At 40.2% G+C, this 21,698-nt stretch overlaps 1 protein-coding gene across 1 annotated transcript in view; it reads left to right on the top strand.

Moving 5' to 3' along the window:
- OXCT1 (3-oxoacid CoA-transferase 1) overlaps window positions 1-21,698 on the top strand; it is a 227,914-nt gene that overhangs the window by 140,888 nt on the left and 65,328 nt on the right. The window contains exons 12-13 of the mRNA XM_075588804.1: window positions 3,935-4,007; window positions 4,541-4,616. Coding sequence (XP_075444919.1) covers window positions 3,935-4,007; window positions 4,541-4,616 — 149 coding nt within the window. The remainder of the gene's footprint in view (window positions 1-3,934; window positions 4,008-4,540; window positions 4,617-21,698) is intronic.

The following is a 21,698-nucleotide window of genomic DNA, read 5'->3' as shown; positions in this document are numbered from 1 at the left end:
ACACACTGACTGACACACATACACACACACACACACACACACACACTGACTGACACACACACACACTGACTGACACACACACACACACACTGACTGACACACACACACACTGACACACTGACAGACACACACTGACTGACAGACACACACACACACACACACACACAAAGACACTGACAGACGCACACACACTGACTGATGCACGCACGGACACACACTGACGCACACACACACACACTGACTGACGCGCACGCACACACACACTGATGCACACACACACACACACACTGACTGACTGACAGACGCACACACACACACAAAGACACTGACAGACGCACACACACTGACTGATGCACGCACGGACACACACTGACGCACACACACACACACACACACACACACACACATACTGACGCGCACGCACACACACACACTGATGCACACACACACACACACTGACTGACTGACAGACGCACACACACACACAAAGACACTGACAGACGCACACACACTGACTGACGCACGCACGCACACACTGACTGACGCACGCACACACACACACTGACTGACGCACACACACACACTGACTGACACACACACACACACTGACTGACGCACACACACACACACGCTCGCGCACACACAGACACACACAGACACAGACACACACACACTGACACACACACACACACAAAGACACTGACAGACGCACACACACACACACACTGACTGACGCACACACACACTGACACACCACACACTGACTGACGCACACACACACACACACACACACACACACTTACACACACACAGAATTCCCAGTTACTATAAATATAGAAGTGCAAATAGCTAAAACACGTGTTCTAAGTCAAACTTCTTTGCGTTTTGGCACTGAAATTGTATTTTTTATTAAATATATCATTCTTACAAATACAATTTCTGTGACAAAAGTCAAAGAAGTTTCACTTACTATGCGCGTGCACTCAGCACACACAGCTTTTTGTAAATGTAAGTGACCATAACATCGTCTTTAAAATAATTTACCATAAAGTGTATTATATGGGATCAACAAAGACAACAACATTTTAGAAAGGCAGATAGATTCTTTAAGGATTACTTTGGGATTCATTTTTTGCAGAAAAAAATATGGAAGATAAATGGGCAATCTTTAACATAGATGAGTACACTTACCAGTGTATACCCTTGGGTAACCCGTATTCAAGATACAAATCCAAACCAATGTGGTGATAGGGAAGAAATGGAAAGCAAGAGGTACAGTAAGCTGTTAGATTCGTGAAGTTAGAAGGAACAGAGGCATCATATCAAATATATACTGTAGGGTTGCCAAAGGGTTAGCAAAAACTGAAAATGAAAAAAGTATTACAATGGAAATTAGGATCAATCCTAAAAAGTTGTTTAAGTACATTGATAACACACAGCTTAGAAAATAGAATATATGACCCTACTGTATATACCAGTGTAAGTTGGACGGGCAAAGTACTGGGGAAAAGGAGATGGTGCAGGTATTTTATTACATACATTATTTGCTTCTGTATTGTCAGTAAGAAGGAAGAGTCCATTGTAAATATATTTAAAGAGAAAGCCAGAACCTCAGCTTCATAACATTTTGAAAAATAAAGCACCTGGCCGCAGTGACATTGTACTTAAGCGTTATTATGGAGCTCAATTCAGTCATAGCCAGACCATTATATTTAATATTCAAAGACTCAATTTGCACAGGCTCAGTACCACAAGATTTAAGTAAATGAGAGGTGGTGCCTATAGATATATATATATAAAAAGGGAGCTAGGTCACAACCGGGAATTAGACCTCTAAGCCTGACTTCAATAGTGGGGAAGTTACTTGAAGGTTTATTGAGGGATAATACTGCAATTCAGAAATACCTTTTGGATTTATTAGGGATGGGTCATGCCAAACTAACCTTACTAGATTCTTTGAGAAGGTATTGTAAGGTGAAATGTAGACAAATGAAATGCAGTTGATGTGGTCTAATTAGATTTTGCAAAGGCTTTGGATACAGTGCCCACTATGATGGTGTAAAAAATAAATGAAATTGGTACTGGTTAAAAATGTTGCACCTGGATTCGAAACTGGGTGAATAATTGGCAGCATCGAGTTTTTATAAATAGGACGTTTTCCTATTGGGCTAAAGTTGTAAATGGAATACCTCAAAGATCGGTACTGGGGCCACTGCTTTTTACCTTGTTTATTAATGAGCTTGAGGTTGGCATTGAGACAACACTAAATTATATAAGGTAGTAAAATCAGAGCAGGATGTATTTTCACTACAGAAGGACTTGGATCAACTGGAAGTTTGGCAGATGAGGTTAAATACAGATAAATGTGAAGTTAGGCACTTGGAGAGCAATAATAGGCAGTCTACATATAAACTATAAGGGCAAAATTAGGACAATCCTTGATGGAGAAGGATTTTGGAGTGCTTGTAGACAGGCTTATTAATAGTGCTCAATGTCAGGCAGTAGCTGCAAAGGCTAATAGGATGTTATCATGCATAAAATGTGGTATAGATGAAAGGGGAAGACAGCATAGTTTGCCACTGTATACATCTTCAGTTGGAGTACACCTTGAATATGTAGTGCAGTTTTGGGCAATGATCAATGAAAAAAGGCATGGGCAAAATGTGTAAAGAAGAGCAACCAAATTAATAAAGGAGATGGAATGTCTGCCATGAGGAAGATTATCCATATTAGGTTTGTTTAGTTCAGAAAGAGGAGTTTAATGTGGCAATCTAGTTTGCTTTTTGTTTTTTAATAGATGCCAAAGTCGCTTAGCTTTAAGGAAATGTAATTACCTAAAGCAGCCGATCGATCCAAATCTCCTGTGATTGATCGGCAAAGATCTTGCTTCCCGGGTTCACACTATGGCCGCCTATTTTAAAAGAGGAAGTGCTCTGCATTTGTATAAGCAACCCAAGGAAGCTTAATAGATTAATATTCATAAAAGAGGGCATAAAGAGTGAGGTAGGACGGAAAAAAAATGTAGTAAGTATTATTTAATATTAATCAACTGATTTGATCATATGATTTTTAATGCAAGCTTAAAAAACTGGATGTATTGAATGTATTGCCACTTTAAGAGGGCATATATTAGAACTACTTACAAATATTTTCAAGGTCAATACAAGAAACCTTCAAGGGATCTTTTCATCCCAAGTATAGTACAAATGACATGGGGTCAAACCTTAAGATTGGAGGAAATGAGATTTCACCAGCAGCAAAGAAAAGGTTCTTTACAATAAAGCTGTACTGTATGTAATGTGGAAAATGCTAAATGTACGACTGATGGAGACTGTGATGGCAGATGTAATAGATATATTTAGAAATTGTTTGACACCTTTTTAGAAAGGAAAGGTATGTAGAAAGGAATATATTTTTCCTCTTATGAGACATGATTGGATAATGTTTCACTGGGGTTTTTCTTTGGGATCAATTTGAATACAAATCTAGGATGAGTATCTCAGCTGGCTGAATTTAACATAGGTTAAACTTGATAGACATATTCAATCTTTTCAGCCTGTTCTAGTACAGTATGTAATTATGTAATATGGCAAAAACTCCCAACTTTTACAACACATCAAATTGCATTCTTTTACTGGATGATATTGTACTGCACAACTCAGTTTGATGTATCTGCCCAATGATAGTAATGTTTCTCTAGTGCTTATACACTTAGGTGTTTAGTTGGCTTTATGCACTTTAAATTCGCACAATGCTGAAATAAACATTGTTTTTCATTAACAATTAATAAAAACTATTTATGATAGTCTTACATTATTATTCAACGGTCAGTCAATTGATACCAAAAGGAAGGGTATTATGTTTCACACCCAAAATATTACAGATATCACTTGAATAGACCACAGATATATACTGTTTTTTGTCATGTTATTAGGTAAAGAAACTGTGACGATCCTTCCTGGAGCCTCTTTCTTTTCCAGTGACGATTCATTCGCAATGATCAGAGGGTAAGTAACCAGTGCATTCCTTCAGCATTCCATGTCATTTACAGATGTAGCCAATGGGATTGCAACCCGGAGCTGGATGTCTTCTTGTCGCACTATTGTAATAAAGTCTTTCACCAGACATTACAGCATAATAAACTGTTGTATTTGCAGGTTTCAAACGCACAACGCACAACACACAGTCAGTATATCAGTATTTTCCAAGGACTAAGTAACAGTATACTAGGACAGCATTATTATACTGTTGGAGTTGTCTCTACTAGATTCCTGTTGCACCGTACTTCTCACATTACAGACTCGTCTGCATGTACAGTAGCTTTACCGGGTTTTTGCTTCTGCCAGTGGTCACTGAGAATGATGGAAACCTTTAATGTTAATGCTGCCGTTAAGGTAACTGTATGGTGTCCATCTCCAGTGCGATGACCTTTTGGACAAAGTTATTTCATGCTTCTTTGCACTTCACTTTAGAAGTTACAAGGAATGGTATTCAGCCAGTACAATAATGTATCTTTTTTTTTTTTTTTTTTTCCCCACAGGGGTCATGTCGACCTGACAATGTTGGGGGCAATGCAGGTGTCTAAGTATGGAGATCTGGCAAACTGGATGATTCCTGTGAGTACAGACCTTTACACAATATGTAGTATAAACTGTATTTGTCATTGACCTATTAAATATTTTGATATTTTACCAAAGGGAAAACTTCTGTGAGTACTTAGAAGTGAAATCCCGTCAAAGCATGTATGAGAGAAGCACATGAAGATTGAATATTCCCTTCCTATAACAAGCACTAAGGGGTTTTAAGCTCTAGAGAACCCTATGGCCTATTCAGGCGAATGGGATGTGAGCTTTCTTACTGTTTAGCACCATTTAGCAAATACAGCCTTTAATCATCGGGCCTGAAAAGGATTATTTCCTGGGAGAGGAAATTGCATTTTTTTCCCCACACACTATCTGTGGAGTTCTGTAGCAAAGAAAAAAAGACAGATAATGATCACTGTCTTGTATCAAAATATTACAGACTGCCCCTGATTCTATTCACTATAGAACAATTGTTTGCTGGGTCCTCTGCCTGTGAAGGGGTTACCTGAACTCCTGTTACTTTATACTCAGTTGATGGCTGTTGTATTGGGTGTTTAGGACTTTTTAGCAGCAGCAAAACATTGTGAAACATTGGCCCGGATACATCACACTCCACTGAAGTCAGGGCCGGCCGGGATATTTGCGGCGCTCGGTGCAGTGACATGTGTGGGGCCCCGGCTCTTACCTTCTTTTGCAGCATCTCCCCCTGTATGTTTCCATCATTATGGCTCTTCGACGTCAAATGGCGTCGCATTGCCTGAGCAAAAGGGATGCCATGTGACATGGCAATGTGCCGCCACAGGGTGTCCCATTTTCATGGCCACGTGACGCCATTTGACGTTGCAGAGCCATAGTGATGGGACCATGCACGGGGAGATGCCGGAAGGAGTAGGTAAGAGCGTTGCAGAGATCCCACACTCTCTCCCTGGCAAACAGTTTCCTTGTTGTGGGAGAGAGCTCAGGGCTCGGTGCAGTGGCACCGACATCAAACCGCCGCTGGCTAAAATTGAGTCAATACAGTAATAAAATAATATAACCAGTTTGGGTACCACAGTTTTAAGATGGGATACATCAAGATTGCAATAATAATTTACTGGATGCGATATTTGGGCCAAAATCGCAATGCAGGATTTAACTTGACTGTTAACTGCAGCATCGCGATCACAGTAATACTATTTCTATCATGGGCTTCTGTAATAACTACTGTATTATTAAAGAAGCCTATCATTGAAATAACATTAACCCGTTTGATGCCTATGGTTACCATGGTATACCACAAGCACCAAAGGGGTTGATACATTAAAAAAATATACACTACCTAATCTTGTTGGCCACTTTAGTGGCTAGTAAAGCATTGCCAGGCAATTCTTTACTAACCACTAAGGTTACCAATGGGTTAACCCCCCCTCCCCACCAAACGCCCCCCACCCTCCTCCCCACCCCAGGGATGCCAACCACCTTCCCTTGGGCAACTAACCCCATCACCCACCCTATTCATACCCCGCCAAACAAACCTACCCCCTCTAGATTAATGGCTAATAGCCCTATTAGCCAGAAGTGACTATTAGTGCTTTTGCGCATTCCAACAATAACAAAATACACCACAACATTAAAAATACTTTTATAATAAATGTTAACCATAAAACCATTGATTGTCACTGTGGCTACCTGGGTCCTCTGAATTGGAGACCGAGATAGCCACATTGGAAATCAATAGTAAGCTGTATTTCAAAAATTAAAAAATAACTATTAAAATACATTCCTTACCCCCATTGACTACCTTAGTGGGTGATGGGGATAGTTCACCGGTTGTGGGGGGGTTACCCCTTTGTAGCCATTTTGGTCAGCAACTCATGACTAGTTGATTTGTAGGCTACTAGGGGGTTAATAATTACTGTAATGTATCATCTATTTCAGGTTGGTTTAATATATATATGCCATTATATACATAGAAAAAATGGGGCTAACGCCAGTCTCGAATAGGTGATAAAATATGGGTGATATCTCTGGTGTTAATCCTTTTCCGATAATGTATCGGAACATGATATATGGCCGTTAAAAAAAAAAAATGCAGTATTAGGCCTCTTTTTAATCGGCTGGAAAGAATCCGATTTTTTTTTTAAAACCAATCCGATAAAGTGCGTTATTTTTGGTGGTACAAAGTTGATGTAATACCCCATTTTTATGCAGCTTCATGTACAGTATGTGCGGTATTAAGTTCATGCCCAGAAGGAAAATTAATTATTTTCTTTAATACGTTTTCACAATAAATTAACAGTTGCTGCATTTGTTAACAATTTAGTTGAGTTGAAGGGGTCATACTATTGTTCCAGCTAATTTGATCAGCTTCAGTAGTATTCCTGCAGTGCATGCTATCAAATATACGCAGGGCAGCCTTCAGCATCGTCATTTATGGATTGGCAAATGTTGTACTGTGAACACAGGCAATAAAAATGGATGAGCGATCTAAACATAAATACTGTAGGAAAATATAAATGTATATCCGCTACAAACTGCTATATTATTGGTATAAGATTTGTCCTTTGTGTTTGTTAAGAGGAAGAGAAAATAACATTGACCATTTTGTGGCCAGGTCTCAGGAAATTACATGGAGATAGAGAAATGTGTAAAGGGTCACGGTGTCTTAAGTGTTTGGAGCCAAGGTAGATATCTGAGAAAAGAGCATTACACAGTTGTGTTGGCTGCAGTTTGACGTGTTCTTACTTTCAGGCACTAAGGTGCCTTGTCTGAGTCATGTGGGAGATATCAGTAACATCTCAGAGAAGGTCATGTATTTAACAGTGAGAAATCTAGTCTTAGTGCTTTTGTTAAAACAGACCGTAGATCATTGAGTTGGGTCTTTCATGGACTAATGCAGCCTAATAACGGGAATACAGTGACGCATAATAGAAGTATTAAGTTAAAATAATGCCTAGTGTTTTCTGTGCACAGAAAGTTCACCTTGAATAAAAGCCATTTCTTTTTTTCCTTTCTTTATATACCGTTCATTCCTTAACCCCTCTACTGACAGAGAAGCTCAGATGCTTGAAATCTTCTCATAGCTAAATCCTTCAAATAAATAACCACATTTTGATGCACCCTGCACTAGCTGTATAACAATTTGTAATTGCAAAGCATATCTGTCTTTTTTTCCTTGTCCACCACTTTGTTAAAAGTCACAAATTCCACTGGTAATCTGTGATCAAAGTGTGGGGTTATAGGTTCTTATATTCATGCTTACACTGTAGTGGTCTTATAGAATAAATATATCATACTGTATACCTCCTAAAATTTGTGTAAAGGACTACGGTATGCTTTATTTTTCTTTAGAATGATTACAGTTAGGCCACTAGTACCACTATAATTGTAAAAGTAATTTGACTAATGTCAGTAATCCCACGTGGTGTCACAATGTCTAGAGATTAATGCAAAGGTTAGTGAAGTTCACTTGTTCTTTTCTATTTACGGCCTGCAGTGGATGAGAATATGTTGGCTCCAGAGTCTGCAGCCACCACATCTATTTCCAGGGGATAGATACAGTATTTTGACTAAATGTTACAGCGTAGGAAAAAACATTAAAAAGGACAGGTTGTGGCAAATGAATGTAGGCATCAAGTGAACACAACACATGTTTATTGTACAGACCAAGAGTGTGCGAGCTAAGATATCATGGGTTTCACATCTAGTGTTTTCCTGGTCTTTAATTTATCAGTTCTTAACCACCTTTTATAATTACCCAACACGCTTTGAAGTGCTCCATAGATATAGAGAACTGCTTTATCAGAAGAAACAGGTGCATGCTTGAGATGAGAGGAGCCACTGGCTATGAAATGGCAGCTTCTACTATCAGTCTTTAGCAGGTAGTGAATATCTGCAGAAGAACCCATTTCTCCACTTCACCTTTAATATCCCTCACTTAATTTTGATGAGTAAACAGTCCATAGGAAAAAATTGTGCTCAGAGGTTAAGAGGGGATGGAACAGTGGCTGAAAATAACTATTGATAATTTGTAGATAATCTCAGGAGCTCCCTGATATCAATGATGAAGCAATAAGATTATTCTTCAGCTAAAATGCTGGACCAATGACTAAAACGAATTTGTTAAATCTGATATAATTGCGTTATGAATATCTTCCATGGAAAAATCCATATCATGAAGCAGAATAATAAAGCTTTAAAGCTGCAGTTCAGTCAATATCCTGCATGTGTGTTTTTTTTAATAAATCAGTTCTGTAGTAAGAAATAATACTTTTAGCATTTTCTGTTTTTAAAAAAACAACTTTGAAAGACCAATTTTCTTGTATTCTATTTTAACAAGCATTTGCTAAGGCACTGCCCCTTCATGTCCGGTCACAAGCCCTGGCACACCCCTTTGTCAGCCCTGCCCTCTAGCACATGTCAGTGCAGGAGTGCTCATGAATATTCATGAGCTTCCACTGAGAGAAAGAAGCAGAAGAAAAACAGATCCCTTCACTAATGAAGTCACCAAATTTTGCCAATCAATACGTGGAGAACGAATTGACCTGCAGCTATACAGTTTTTTTAGGTAATTAGAGATTGCACACATGAAACTATTGAAGTAAAAAAATAAATAAAAAAAATAAAAAAAAGACTGAACTGCAGCTTTAAAGGAGCAATCCAGGCAATATCCTACATGTGTGTTTATTTTAAATAAACCAGTTAGATACTACTTGCTACTTTAAAAAAAAAATATTTAACTCCTAATGCTAGTTTTAATAAGTTTTAGATCCTTTGATTTCTATAGAAGATTGTAAACACTTCCCTAGCAGTCCAAGATCTTTGTAACACTTTCCTGTTTTTGATCATTTGTTACCAATATTCCTAGCAGTTTGGGCTGTACACTGTAACAATAGATACTGTTACTTTAGTAATATAAGAATACATTGTAGCTGCTGAGTTACACTGACTGAAGGATTGATTTGAAACTGAAAGGCAGCCATTTAGTGAACCCTGAGAAGCAGGAGTTTGCTGGTCGAACATGGAGAGAACGAATCGATCTGCAGCTTAGGTAATTTTTTTCAATAAAAGTAATTAAAGGCTTCATATATTAAAACAAATTAAAAAAAAAAAAACATTTTTAAGATGCCTGGATTGCCCCTTTAAATCCAAAACAGTCCAAGGGGAATATATCCGAAAGTGATCACGTATTCCAGGGTTGCCGCCACATGTCCTGGATATCTATAGGGAAGCTTCTTGGTGTGCAGGATCTGCAGTAAGGGTAACGGGGGGAAAAAGGGACAAAGTTACAGTGCACTACCATGAAGGTAGACAGGTGGACTCCAATAAAAACGAATTTGTTAGTAACATGGAAGAAAAACAAAAAGGTAAGTACCACCTACGCGTTTCACGTAACTGCGCCATATCAAGGTGTACAAACATGTAAAAAGACAGCCCATATATCACCGCCATGTTGGTGACACCACACTCGGGTGTCGCGCAGACGTCCCACGTCAGAAAGTCCTCACGCAAGGATGTCCAGTCAAAAACATAAAACTTTATTAATAAAACATTTGATCCAATGGACAATATACGGACCATCAATAGAAAACCTACGAAATGACTAAAAACAATCAATCATTCACAATACAAAAGATGAGCACCTAGAGAACTTACACTTCATAACCTCAAATATGGAGCTGAGGTTCTACAATAATACTAAGGTCACATATCTTAGGGACACGAAGAAACCTACTGTAAGTGGTTTAATACTACTGATGAATATCTTTTGTCAATATATAGAGATGTATAATTCCATATCATAATGACACTAACAATATCGTAAACAACAAAAAAAAAGGTTGCGCTAATCTGAAACACCTGGAAATGGCCTGCAGCCTGTGATATAACTCTGACACCCAAGGTCAGATATGGAATGGAGGGAAAGTTATATCTATGGCGCTTGGCCCCAAGGTACACTAAATAAAAAAGGATATATACAACCAGATGGAGGGTGATATCCACTAGGGTTCTCCTCATTTCGAAGATCAATCATGTAAAAGAGATTAAAAAAAACATAGTGTGATACAGTAACTAACAAAAACATAAAACACCACTAACAAATGCTGAGACAAACAGATGCTGAGACAAACAGATGCTGAGACAAACAGATGACTGAAATAACTAAAAAGCATTTAATATAACAACTAAATGTACAATAAAAACACACAATAATGAAAGTCTAAAGTGCACTCCAGCAAAGGCTGGACTGTCCGCTTAACAGACACTAAAAGGTTGAAGGCGGTGGATAATTCAGAGAGTATCCCCTCTCGTGATGGTACTGATCAGCTCCAGGGCGTCTCATATAGTCAGCAGGAGCTTCCGGGGGAGACCCTCCCAGCCTTCCAGACCACAGACCTCCGCAGGGCAGCCGCACGGGTCTGCGTCTCGCAGGAATAGACGTCGTCACATGCGCAGCAGCAGCAGCGCAGGATCAAAACCTGCAATAGCAGATAGGCGATGTCGTCAGAGCCTAGCTTCGCGGGGCAGCATGGGTAACAGCCACGAGCGGCCTAAGGCTAAGCTGAGTCCGTGGAGATGGTAACGAAAGTGCGGTAGATGCTATAGGGACAGCGGTGCACAGTAAGACCACCCTACGCGTTTCGGAAGACTGCGCTTCCTTCCTCAGGGGTAAAAAAGTAGTGCCTCAGTCTTTGAGTGTCCACATATAAATAGTCCCGGCTTAAAGGTACAGTAACTCAATAAAGTGATGGGCATGCGCAATAGCCTCAATGTGAACAGAATGTCTCAGCAATAAAAAAAAAAACCACATGAAACAACAAGACATGTGTGTAATATAAAAAATCATACAGAATACACAGCACATAATCCAAATTTCAGAAAAGCCAATGATGACCACTAACTGATATGCATATATAAACCAAAACATTAATACATGATGTATACATAATTATAAAATTACACTACACTATCAGACGACCATCATTGACCTTTAGATAGCTCTCCAACATGGAGTATGCAAAAGAAATATATATGTATATGATGATATATATCATCAAAAACTATATGTAACCAATCAGAGGATATAATGATGGGCCACAGATACCAAATAGATACAGGACGGGCAGTATGCAAATGTAACCGATAAAGCCCGAGACCCCACAGAAATAGACTGCAGGCTGTCATAACGAGAGCGACAAATAGGACTCGACATACAGCTGAATGTTCAGTGCCCAGTACAAAACCATCTGAACATCATAATATAAATAGTGAGGGCCGTGACGTCACTTAAAGGTAATGATGCCAGCCAATCAGAATGGCTGTGCTTCATTTACCTTTAACATGACGTCGGTAAATCCAAGATGGCCGCTGTGTCACAAGGTATTTCAGCCAATCAGAGTGTGGAATTGGTTCCCACGATCTGATTGTTAATCTGTACCTCTTTAGGTTACAGATTAATACATTATTATGCCAATATTTGGGGGGCATTTCTCGCTTGTTATTGCATTTATTGATGTGGATGTGATTGTTTGTTTATGGTTAATGTAAGAAAAGGTTTGCGATTGGTGTTCGCTTGTACTTAATGTTATATTATGTTAGCTAATGTGTTTTATGGATACTTCAGAGATAGTTTTAATGTATTTATTTGTCTTTTAATGGTTACATTAATTAATGTAGGATTAATTCATTGTTTACATTGGTTAGTGTTACGATTCATTTTGAGTTGCTTTAGGGATTCATTGGTTTGATTGGGTAATGGTTTAATTAATTCATTGTTGATATTGTAATTGCTTCTATTGATTGGATTAGCTGGCTACTGATTTTATTTAGTGAAGTGTGTTTTTTGGGAGTATAGTTAGGTTTTTATTACTGTGTGTCTTGTGTATTACTGTATTTTTATTAGGGTGCCCATTGAGTGCTATAGAGGCTTATCATAGCCATATTATTATTATATGGGTATGATGTACCACTATACTACTCAATGGGTACAGGGTGGGTATAGTCAGTCTGGGGTGGGTGCTTAGGCCTGACGGGTGGGTGAAAGGGGTATTAGCCCTAAGGATGGGTGTTTAGACCTTACGGGTGGGTAGCGGTTGGGTTAACCCCTTTATTACCTTAGCGGTATTAACCGCTAAGGTAATGAAGGGGTTAACTCCCCCCGCAACCACCCCGCAATGCCTAAACAGCCACCAAGGGCCAAATTCCCCCGTCACCCACCCCCGCTAGCCACAGTATTGTATTGTATTGTATTGTTTGTCTTTACAGTAAGCCTGGCACGGGTGTTTAACCCCTTCATTGCCTTAGCGGTTAGCCGCTAAGTTAATGAAGTTGCTGTACATGCATGTTTCCTGCCTCGAATGCATGCCGGGGGGGGTCCGGAGCTGCTATTAATGGTTATCAGCTCCCGAGACCCCCGGCATCAATCCGAGGCAGGAAAAGGGCCTGATTTCTTCTAAGTCCCGACCCATCGCAGCTCATCGAGCCCGTCTCCCCACCAATTGTCCAACAATTTTGTGGGGAATTGGATTTGGGGAAAAAATCGTTTTTTAGGCCTGCGATGGGCCGCGACACCCGACTCGCGGGTCTCTGAATAGCGGGAGTTTATCAACCCTCCGAAAATGGTCGATAAGGGCCTGATCGCTGCTCAGTCAGCGAATTTCGGACGGAGATAAAATTTTGCGTCGATACAGGCCGTTATTGAGCACTTATCGAGGCTATCTGAATACCAGTAGCCATTTTGGTCGATAAGTGCCTTATCGAGGCTTTCTGAATAAGGCCCTATGTTTTTTTTAATCTCTTTTACATGATTGATCGTCGAAACGAGTCGAACCCTAGTGCATATCACCCTCCATCTGGTTGTATATATCCTTTTTTATTTAGTGTACCTTGGGGCCAAGCGCCATAGATATAACTTTCCCTCCACTAACAATATCGTGTAACGTGTGAGACAATCAGCTGATGTAATCAATAGCGGAACTCCAGTTCACACAGAGAGGGAAATAGTAGAGCCAATAATGATTTTCCTCTTCAATAAAGATGGTGCCGGGGCCACGCAACCAAAATAGGGAGCAACAACACTGCATGCAACATATATTACCTGCCACGTGTACACAGTGAATACAGTATATAGAAAAGTGTTTGTTCATTTTATCCCTTCACTAACAATTACACCAAAATGAAAAGACCTCGTTATGAGAACTGGGGGGAAAAAAAGAGAGCGATAACAAATGGTGTCACGAAAAATAATATCATACAAAATGGGGCTCCGATCCCACTTTCTCTTCTTCATTTTGATGTCCTTCTTTGGGGACAGTTTAACATCTGAATGTTTCGACCCTCTTTCTTCTATCAATGCCAATTACTGTAACATTTTAGGCAGAACTGTGGACATTTAAGCTGTTCAGATTTTTAATACATACTGTACAGGTTTATACAATGTGACAATACAATGGTTATATTCTGACATAAAAGGTTGGCTACCTACATTACTCGGAAAGCTCTTTGCATACAATTCACAACTCCACAAGGCCAGTGAATAAAACAATTTGCCCTTATAATTCAATGCTTTTGTGATATTGTCAAGCCATACTGTGTCACGCAGCAATAATGGCAGTGCATTTTCAATTCTGAAAGAAGAAAATGAATGCTAAGCTTACAAAGCATCTTGTAATACTCTTTGAGTTGGCATAATTGCACACTGTATTTATTTGTGCACTTGCCTTACCTTTGTTATATGGAAATTAGTATGATTTGATATTGCCTATAAATACAACTTCTGTGACTAATGATGCATTGGAGCTGCTGGATTAGTTCCTGGCTTCTAAACAAAGCATCTCAAGTCTAGCAAATCTGAAATGCACATTAATAAATATGATAAATGAAGCCTCCGAGACATTCATTAAATGTATATCCTAAATTCTAGTGCTGATATGTAACGGCAAATAAATCATTGGATCAGTGACAGCAAAGCCCTAAAGCTACTGTAATGCCTGATAAATAGTACGTTTATTTGTATACAATATCAGCAGCTGACATTTCAATGGCTTTATACTTCAGTATGCTAATCCGGGGCGCTCAACTCCAGTCCTCAAGCCCCCTCCCCCCCCCCCCCCCGAACAGGTCAGGTTTTCAGAATATCCCAGCTTCAGCACAGGTAGCGCAATCAGTTTCTGCTTCAGCACAGGTGGCTCAATCAGTCCCTGCTTCAGCACAAGTGGCTCAATCAGAGCCTGTCTGCTACTGAGCCTCTGATTGAGTCACCTGTGCTGTAGCTGGAATATCCTGAAAACCTGACCTGTTAGGGGGGCCTGAGGACTGGAGTTGAGCACCCCTGTGCAGCTAACCTGATCATTTGGTAGTGCACCTGTTATATTGGTGGCTAAGTTCGACCTTCAGTAGAAGATATCATTGAATGATTTGGGCACTTCTATCCATGTCAGTATTTTTACATGACGCGGATAAAGTGAGATGTTACAGGCAGGTCAGTTGTAAGAGATTATTTGCCAATTAAACCCTGCAGGTACATTATTTTCCATGTACTGTATGTGTTAACGAACCTGCTGCAGCTTCTCTAGTCAGCAACCCGGTTAAATCAGCCCTAATATGATGTCTTGTGGGGAGCAGCCATGGAAGGCTAATACATGTAAGCAAAGAGGAAGAATATGCGCACACACACACTTCACTTCACTTTTTATGGCAACTTATGTGGTCTTCAAGTTTGCAAATGTATACTCGTGTGTCTGACACATAACCCTACACCCTTCTGCTTTATAAACAAATCTCAGATTATATTACAAATTGTTTTCAAATAACATTAGGTTCTCCGATCCATTTCTGCAATGTGTTTCCTGTGCTTTACAGTATGTGCGGGTTGGCTTGTTGTGTTCCATGTTAGATGATGTACTATAGTTGGCACAAACATAATTTTATGGCCCTTTTAGCAGCAACAGGGATAGGTTTCCCAAAAAGATCCCTTATGCATTTTCTCAGGCACGGTAAGTTGATGCCAAAGCTGATGATTGCATTGGCTGTTGTCTTGATTTCGTATGCAATTAAAAAAAAATGTAAATGCTTTTTTTTTAGTAGGGGACAGACTCTATATTGAGAAGTTCTACATAGAATAGATTCATATTGTGTCTGTCCGTGTCTGCATACAGTGAGATATCTTATATGTCCACCAGTAAGTAAAAAATGCTATACTGTATGAAGGTTTCCAGTGGTATGAAGTATCAGTACAAACAATGAATTGTTGGCAGCTGCAACAAATGTAGCAGCCATTATTGCTCCTGCTGGCACGTTGCAGCAGGACACTCAGCGCGGCAGCAGGCGCCATTGTGCTGGCATCATCTGCTTGTGAAAAGGGGCGGAGCTACCGTGCTATTGCACCTGCTGGCCATAACGCCTGCTACATCTGTACACATTCTTCATGTGATAATACTGGGTCGAGATAGTGAGCACCGCCTGAATTGAAGTCTGAATATCTACTCGTCTGCAACCCTGCCTTCCGCATATCTCCCAGCATACAGTGCTTCCACTGCAGCCAGGGATTCTGGGAAATTATATGCAAATGAGCAGTTACTTTTTGCTTCTTATCCATTTTAACATGGACCCCTATAAGTTTATGCCTGCCGCATTACACAGCTTTTTCACACACTGACAGTATTTTCATTTGCATTTCAATTCCCAGAAGCACTGTAGGCTAAGAGATAATGGGGACAGGCAGGGTTGCCGACCTGTCTGAGACATGTGAATGTGCTCACAAGTGGCAGTTTTATTTGCTATTTTGTTAAGTCAAATATGAAAAATACATTTATTTCCCCCAGTTCTCACCACAAGTTATAAAGATAAAGTATATAGCAGGGTTTCAATCCCTGGAATATATTTCATTCATGAAGGGGAAAAAGTTTGACCAGCATTATCCTAAAATTATCTAAAGATGATCCTTTGTGGGTTAACGTGTCATCTTTGAAGAGAACCCTAAAAAGGAAGACCCCCTGCATAACAAGGGAGAAATTAGATACTTTGTGTTAACATGATGTTTAAAAGTTTTTTTCCGCATTGAAAAAATTGCTGCGCAAACCCTCTCAGATATAGAGAGCCTATTTAGGGATTTGTATTTAAAGTAATACAATTCACGCACGACAATTACATTATTCTGGTATTAGTTATACAGCATTATTCTGTTTCATACATTTTAGTAATAATACCGATACGGACAAATTGGTCTGTTATGAGGGGAACTTTATACACACAAGGGAGAAGTGATATAGTTTGCAGACATGCAACGAGCTCATTCCTTTCTGGAAATAATCACACTTTTAAATTCTCAACAAAAGAAGAAATGTGATTAATTAAGATTTTTGCTTAAAACAGGATTTTGTGTCTAAATGGTGGTTAACCTATAGCTAGGATAGAGGGGTCACACTAACAGCTGTTAATAAGGGGTCATAGTGACCAATCCACTTTTACCCTAAACCTAGGATCCAGGGAGTCTTACTGACCAGTCGTTATTTACCTTACCTGGAGATACAAAAAGTGTCTGTATGTGTTTTCTTAGCAGAATAAAATGCTACGCTCTTTCTACAACCCCCAAATCTGTCATGTTTTAGATGATCTCTATGTAGGCACAGGACATATGGTGTACCGGCTATAGAATAATCTACCAGATTGGTACCTTAATTATATTTGCTACATGTAGACCAGTGTTTTTTTTAACCTTTTTTTGCTTAAAGAACCTTATAATGATGATGTGAAATTCTGAGGCATCCCAACCCTCTAATAGGTTGTCTGAGATCATATGCATTGTAAGGAACCCCAACCCTCTCTAATAACGCGTCTCAGAGCAGATGCATTGGTAGGAACCCCAACCCTCTCTAATAGCACGTCTCAGAGCAGATGCATTGGTAGGAACCCAACCCTCTCTAATAGCATATCTGAGATCAGATGCATTGTAAATTCTTCTGTATTTGGTACCATTTTCAAATGACTTGAAAATTGCAGGAATAGCTTTAGAGATTACCACAGATCCCAAGGCTTCATAGAAACCCCTGTTAAAAATCACTGATGTAGACAATCACATTTGTTAGAATTTGTCCCTTCATGTTCTGCTTATAGTATATAGAGAGTGTCACAAACGGTACACCTGTGAGCACGTGACTTGTATATGTGACAAGGGTTAATACATCTATCTAGCGGATACACTTTCCCCTCGCAAGGTTCCTAAAATGATTAATATCTCCCCTCATCCGTCACAAATATAACCTAAAGTTGTTTCCACCCCCTAAACAACATTTGTATGATAACTTAAGGGCACTATTTTGTTGGAATATACATGTCTGTGTCTGTTACTGGTTCTGAGCCCCACACATTTTTGGATTAGATTAGACATTCACAGTGTCCTGGTCAGTGAGCATCTCATTGGGGAACCCTAGACTAGAAAAAAGGTACCTACAACCTTTTCAGCCCTTATGGGGGAGAAGGCAACTGCTTGAGGGTATCTGGTGGCATAATCTACCACAGTAAGGATAAACTTATTTCCGGTACTACTGGGAATAGCTAGGGGAATCACAATATCTAGTGCTATGTATTCAAAGGGTTCCCCTATGATTGGCATGGACATTAGAGGGGCACAGCCGGTATCCCCAATGTTCCCCACATTTTGACACGTATGGCAGGTGCGACAATAATGTTGTAACAGAATAACTAAGGCACTCTCTCTACATGAAGATAAATCACGAAAATAAACAGGTTTGATACTACCGTAAAACAAACCAACTCCTATATGCGCCAAAATTAACAGTGCACTACTTCGGTGTCCGCTGCTCAAACCCCAGGGAATCTATCCAGGATCCCCAAGACAGAAGACATATAGAATAAGAGGTGAGCGCAGAAAACAGCCAGAACAAATAGAGCCAATGGTAGGTTGACAAAGAAACACCTATACACTGAAAGATGCACAAGTGTTAAGTTAACAACCTTTCATACATAGCCTCAATGTTAAAGTAAGGGGTTGTGACATATCATACAATTGGTCAAAGCTACTTACACGGCCTTGTTTAAGTAAATAGTCCTCATATGGTATCTTTGTAATCAGAGGTTCAAACTTCTGTGTTATCCTCGATGGGTTGTTGCGCCCTGCGTTTGGTCACCGGCCCCCTCATCATAGGTGAGTGACCCCGGTCAATACATAGACATAGAGTGTGTTGAGATAAAATTCCCAGATTTTTATTAAAAAAGCACATTCACACTCACATCTAAGAACGCTCTGGCAGTCGCTGCAGAGTCCACTCCCTCCGCAATGCAAACTTGTCCGGTCATCTGCTAAAGAACTCTATGAGCACACAGACGGGACAGACTGCTACGGTGGCTGCCAAGGCTCAAAATGGTCCAGACGAATAGAGCAACGTTTTTCACTGAGATCGGCTTCCTCAGGCTCAATAGGTTGGCTACATGTCCATGGGGAGGTTTAAATACCCTCCATTTGTAAATAAATTCATAGTCCATCAGCTGTGGGCCCTTAATGGGTCCTAATCTCATGCCATCAACACAAGTGTGAGTGTTACATATCACAAGCAATTAAAAAATGCTTAAACCAATCACAACGCTGCATTTCTCCTGCAGCTGATAATTAAAAACGTCAATCAAACTTCAAGGACACTTTAAAAGATGCATATTAGCTTATTACCATGTTGTGTAATACACACTGTAAAACTTTCTGATGTTGTTCACAGCACTTTTATAATTATATCCAATCTCTGAAGAAGGATTAAAGTAGAGAGCCAATAAATGGGAATGTGTGACGCTTGTGCTCTCCACACAAGCGCAGGGAAGGGGAAGGACCCGGTAGCGAGGTGGGGAGGCCGCACGGGATACGAAGGGAGTAAGTTGCCGCGCAGCTGGGGATCGGCGCACGTAGTCACGTGACCGCGCCGCGTGCAGGAGAATGCGCGACGCATCCGGAGGTGCGGTGCCTGGCTCAGAGACACGAGTGATCCAGCTGCATGTGCGCGCATGCTCTGACAGCAGAGCGGGAGTGCGCGCGTTCTCAGGCACCAACGCGGGGGTTGTGGGAAGCCCAAGTGAGAAGCAGGGGAGGTAGAATCCAAAGCACAAGGTCACTATAGTGGAGTGCATCCTGGGGGACGTCCAGCCTCCTTTAAGGCATAATGCCAATAACTGAAGAGTGCAGCAAAACTAAACATAACATAAGGGTTCTTAGTCTAATCCATTGGCCAAGGAATTATAAGCCTGCTACCACGTCAAGGTGAACCCTACTAAGCAGGTACCTACACTACCCGACGGTAAACTAACCTCAGTAGTAATTGAGTGACTGTCCCAGTCTTCCGGAATCCAAAGGCGATGAGTAAAGATCCCAAGGAGGTCCAGGCAGGAACAGCATACAATGGTAGGACTTGCAGGAACCCAGACAGGTAGCCACTGAGTGCTATTTAAAGGAAGCAGCAGCTGTAAGCAATGAGAAAGTCAGAGAGAGGCTTACTTCCTGTCAGTAGGAGGAGGGCAGGATTTGCCAGGAAGCAAGATGGCGTTGTTTGCTTCGGAATCCTTAAAGACACAGGATCTTGACTCGCAGCTAGAGGGCGGCGATCAGAAGTAAACAGGTAAGGAAGGAACACGCCGCAGGGGGCGTGTTCCGCACATCGTTACAGAATGTTACAAGACTAAGGGCAACAATAGAGACTACATGCTGTTGCAATCACAAAGACATAAAGCGTATATGGTCCCTAAATAACCTAGATCGATAAGTCCTAATCACTTGCATAAACGCACGTGTTACTGTTACATATCTCAAGTGTTGCAAAATACTTATACCCAATCGCAACATTGTATTCGTCCTGCCGCTGGAAATCCCAGTGACCTCATTCAAACTTCAAGAACACACTAAAAATGCATAATGATTTATAAATGTTGTGTGTAATATACACTGTAAAACTTATATGATTCTAACCTTTCTCTGAACAGGAATTGGAGTAAAAGGCTAATACAAAAAGTGCTGTGTGCCTAAAGGGCAACTGTAGCAACAACATGCTGTTGCAATCAACAGGACATGGACAAAAAAAGGGCAAATTATCCCTAAATGGTGGTTACAATGTATTCTATCTTATAAAAAAGGAGTATAAACGTAATGCATAGAATATATACATATTAACGACACTAAAAGGCAGCAACATGCTCCTGCCATAGAGTAGACACAGATAAAAGGGGGATAAATATCCCAGAGCGATTGTGGCAGTGTCCTAAATAGAGGAGACAAAAAGGAAAAACTCAATACCTTGTACATAGGAGAGGAAAAATGTTAAAAAAATTATAATATTAGAAAGTATAACAAGGCATTAGTTGACGAGGCCGTAGTAAAGGCAAGCACATTGAAGAGAGAGGACGTGCTAGTGCCAAAGGTTAAGGAGCAGACGGAGAAATACACAAGCCCTTTCATAACTAAATTCGACAAAGATGCCAATAAAATTTCTCAGATTGTTCAGAAACATTGACGTCTTGTACAAAAAAAGACCCTGTGTTAAAGGGACACATATCAGATCAGCCTAGGGTAATTTCTACTAAAGCAACCAATCTTAAAAACAAATTGGCCCCCGGTACTTTTAAAAAACAGTCCGAGATACACCAACACATTGGCTACCATTTCCTGTTCAGAGAAAGGTTAGAATCATAAGTTTTGCGAGCAATATCAAATACTGTAGTTTTACAGTGTATATTATACAAAATGTTAATAAGCTAATATGTATCTTTTAAAGTGTCCTTAAAGTTTGATTGACATTTTTAATTATCAGCTGCAGGAGAAAGGCAGCGTTGTGATTGGTTTAAGCATTTTTTAATTGCTTGTGATATGTAATACTCACACTTGTGTTGATGGCATGAGATTAGGACCCATTAAGGGCCCACAGCTGATGGACTATGAATTTATTTACAAATGGAGGGTATTTAAACCTCCCCATGGACATGTAGCCAACCTATTGAGCCTGAGGAAGCCGATCTCAGTGAAACACGTTGCTCTATTTGTCTGGACCATTTTGAGCCTTGGCAGCCACCGTAGCAGTCTGTCCCGTCTGTGTGCTCATAGAGTTCTTTAGCAGATGACCGGACAAGTTTGCATTGCGGAGGGAG

Source organism: Ascaphus truei, chromosome 1 (genome assembly GCF_040206685.1).
Source record: "Ascaphus truei isolate aAscTru1 chromosome 1, aAscTru1.hap1, whole genome shotgun sequence".
NCBI classification, from domain to species: domain Eukaryota; kingdom Metazoa; phylum Chordata; class Amphibia; order Anura; family Ascaphidae; genus Ascaphus; species Ascaphus truei.
This window is presented reverse-complemented; position numbering and strand designations above follow the sequence as displayed.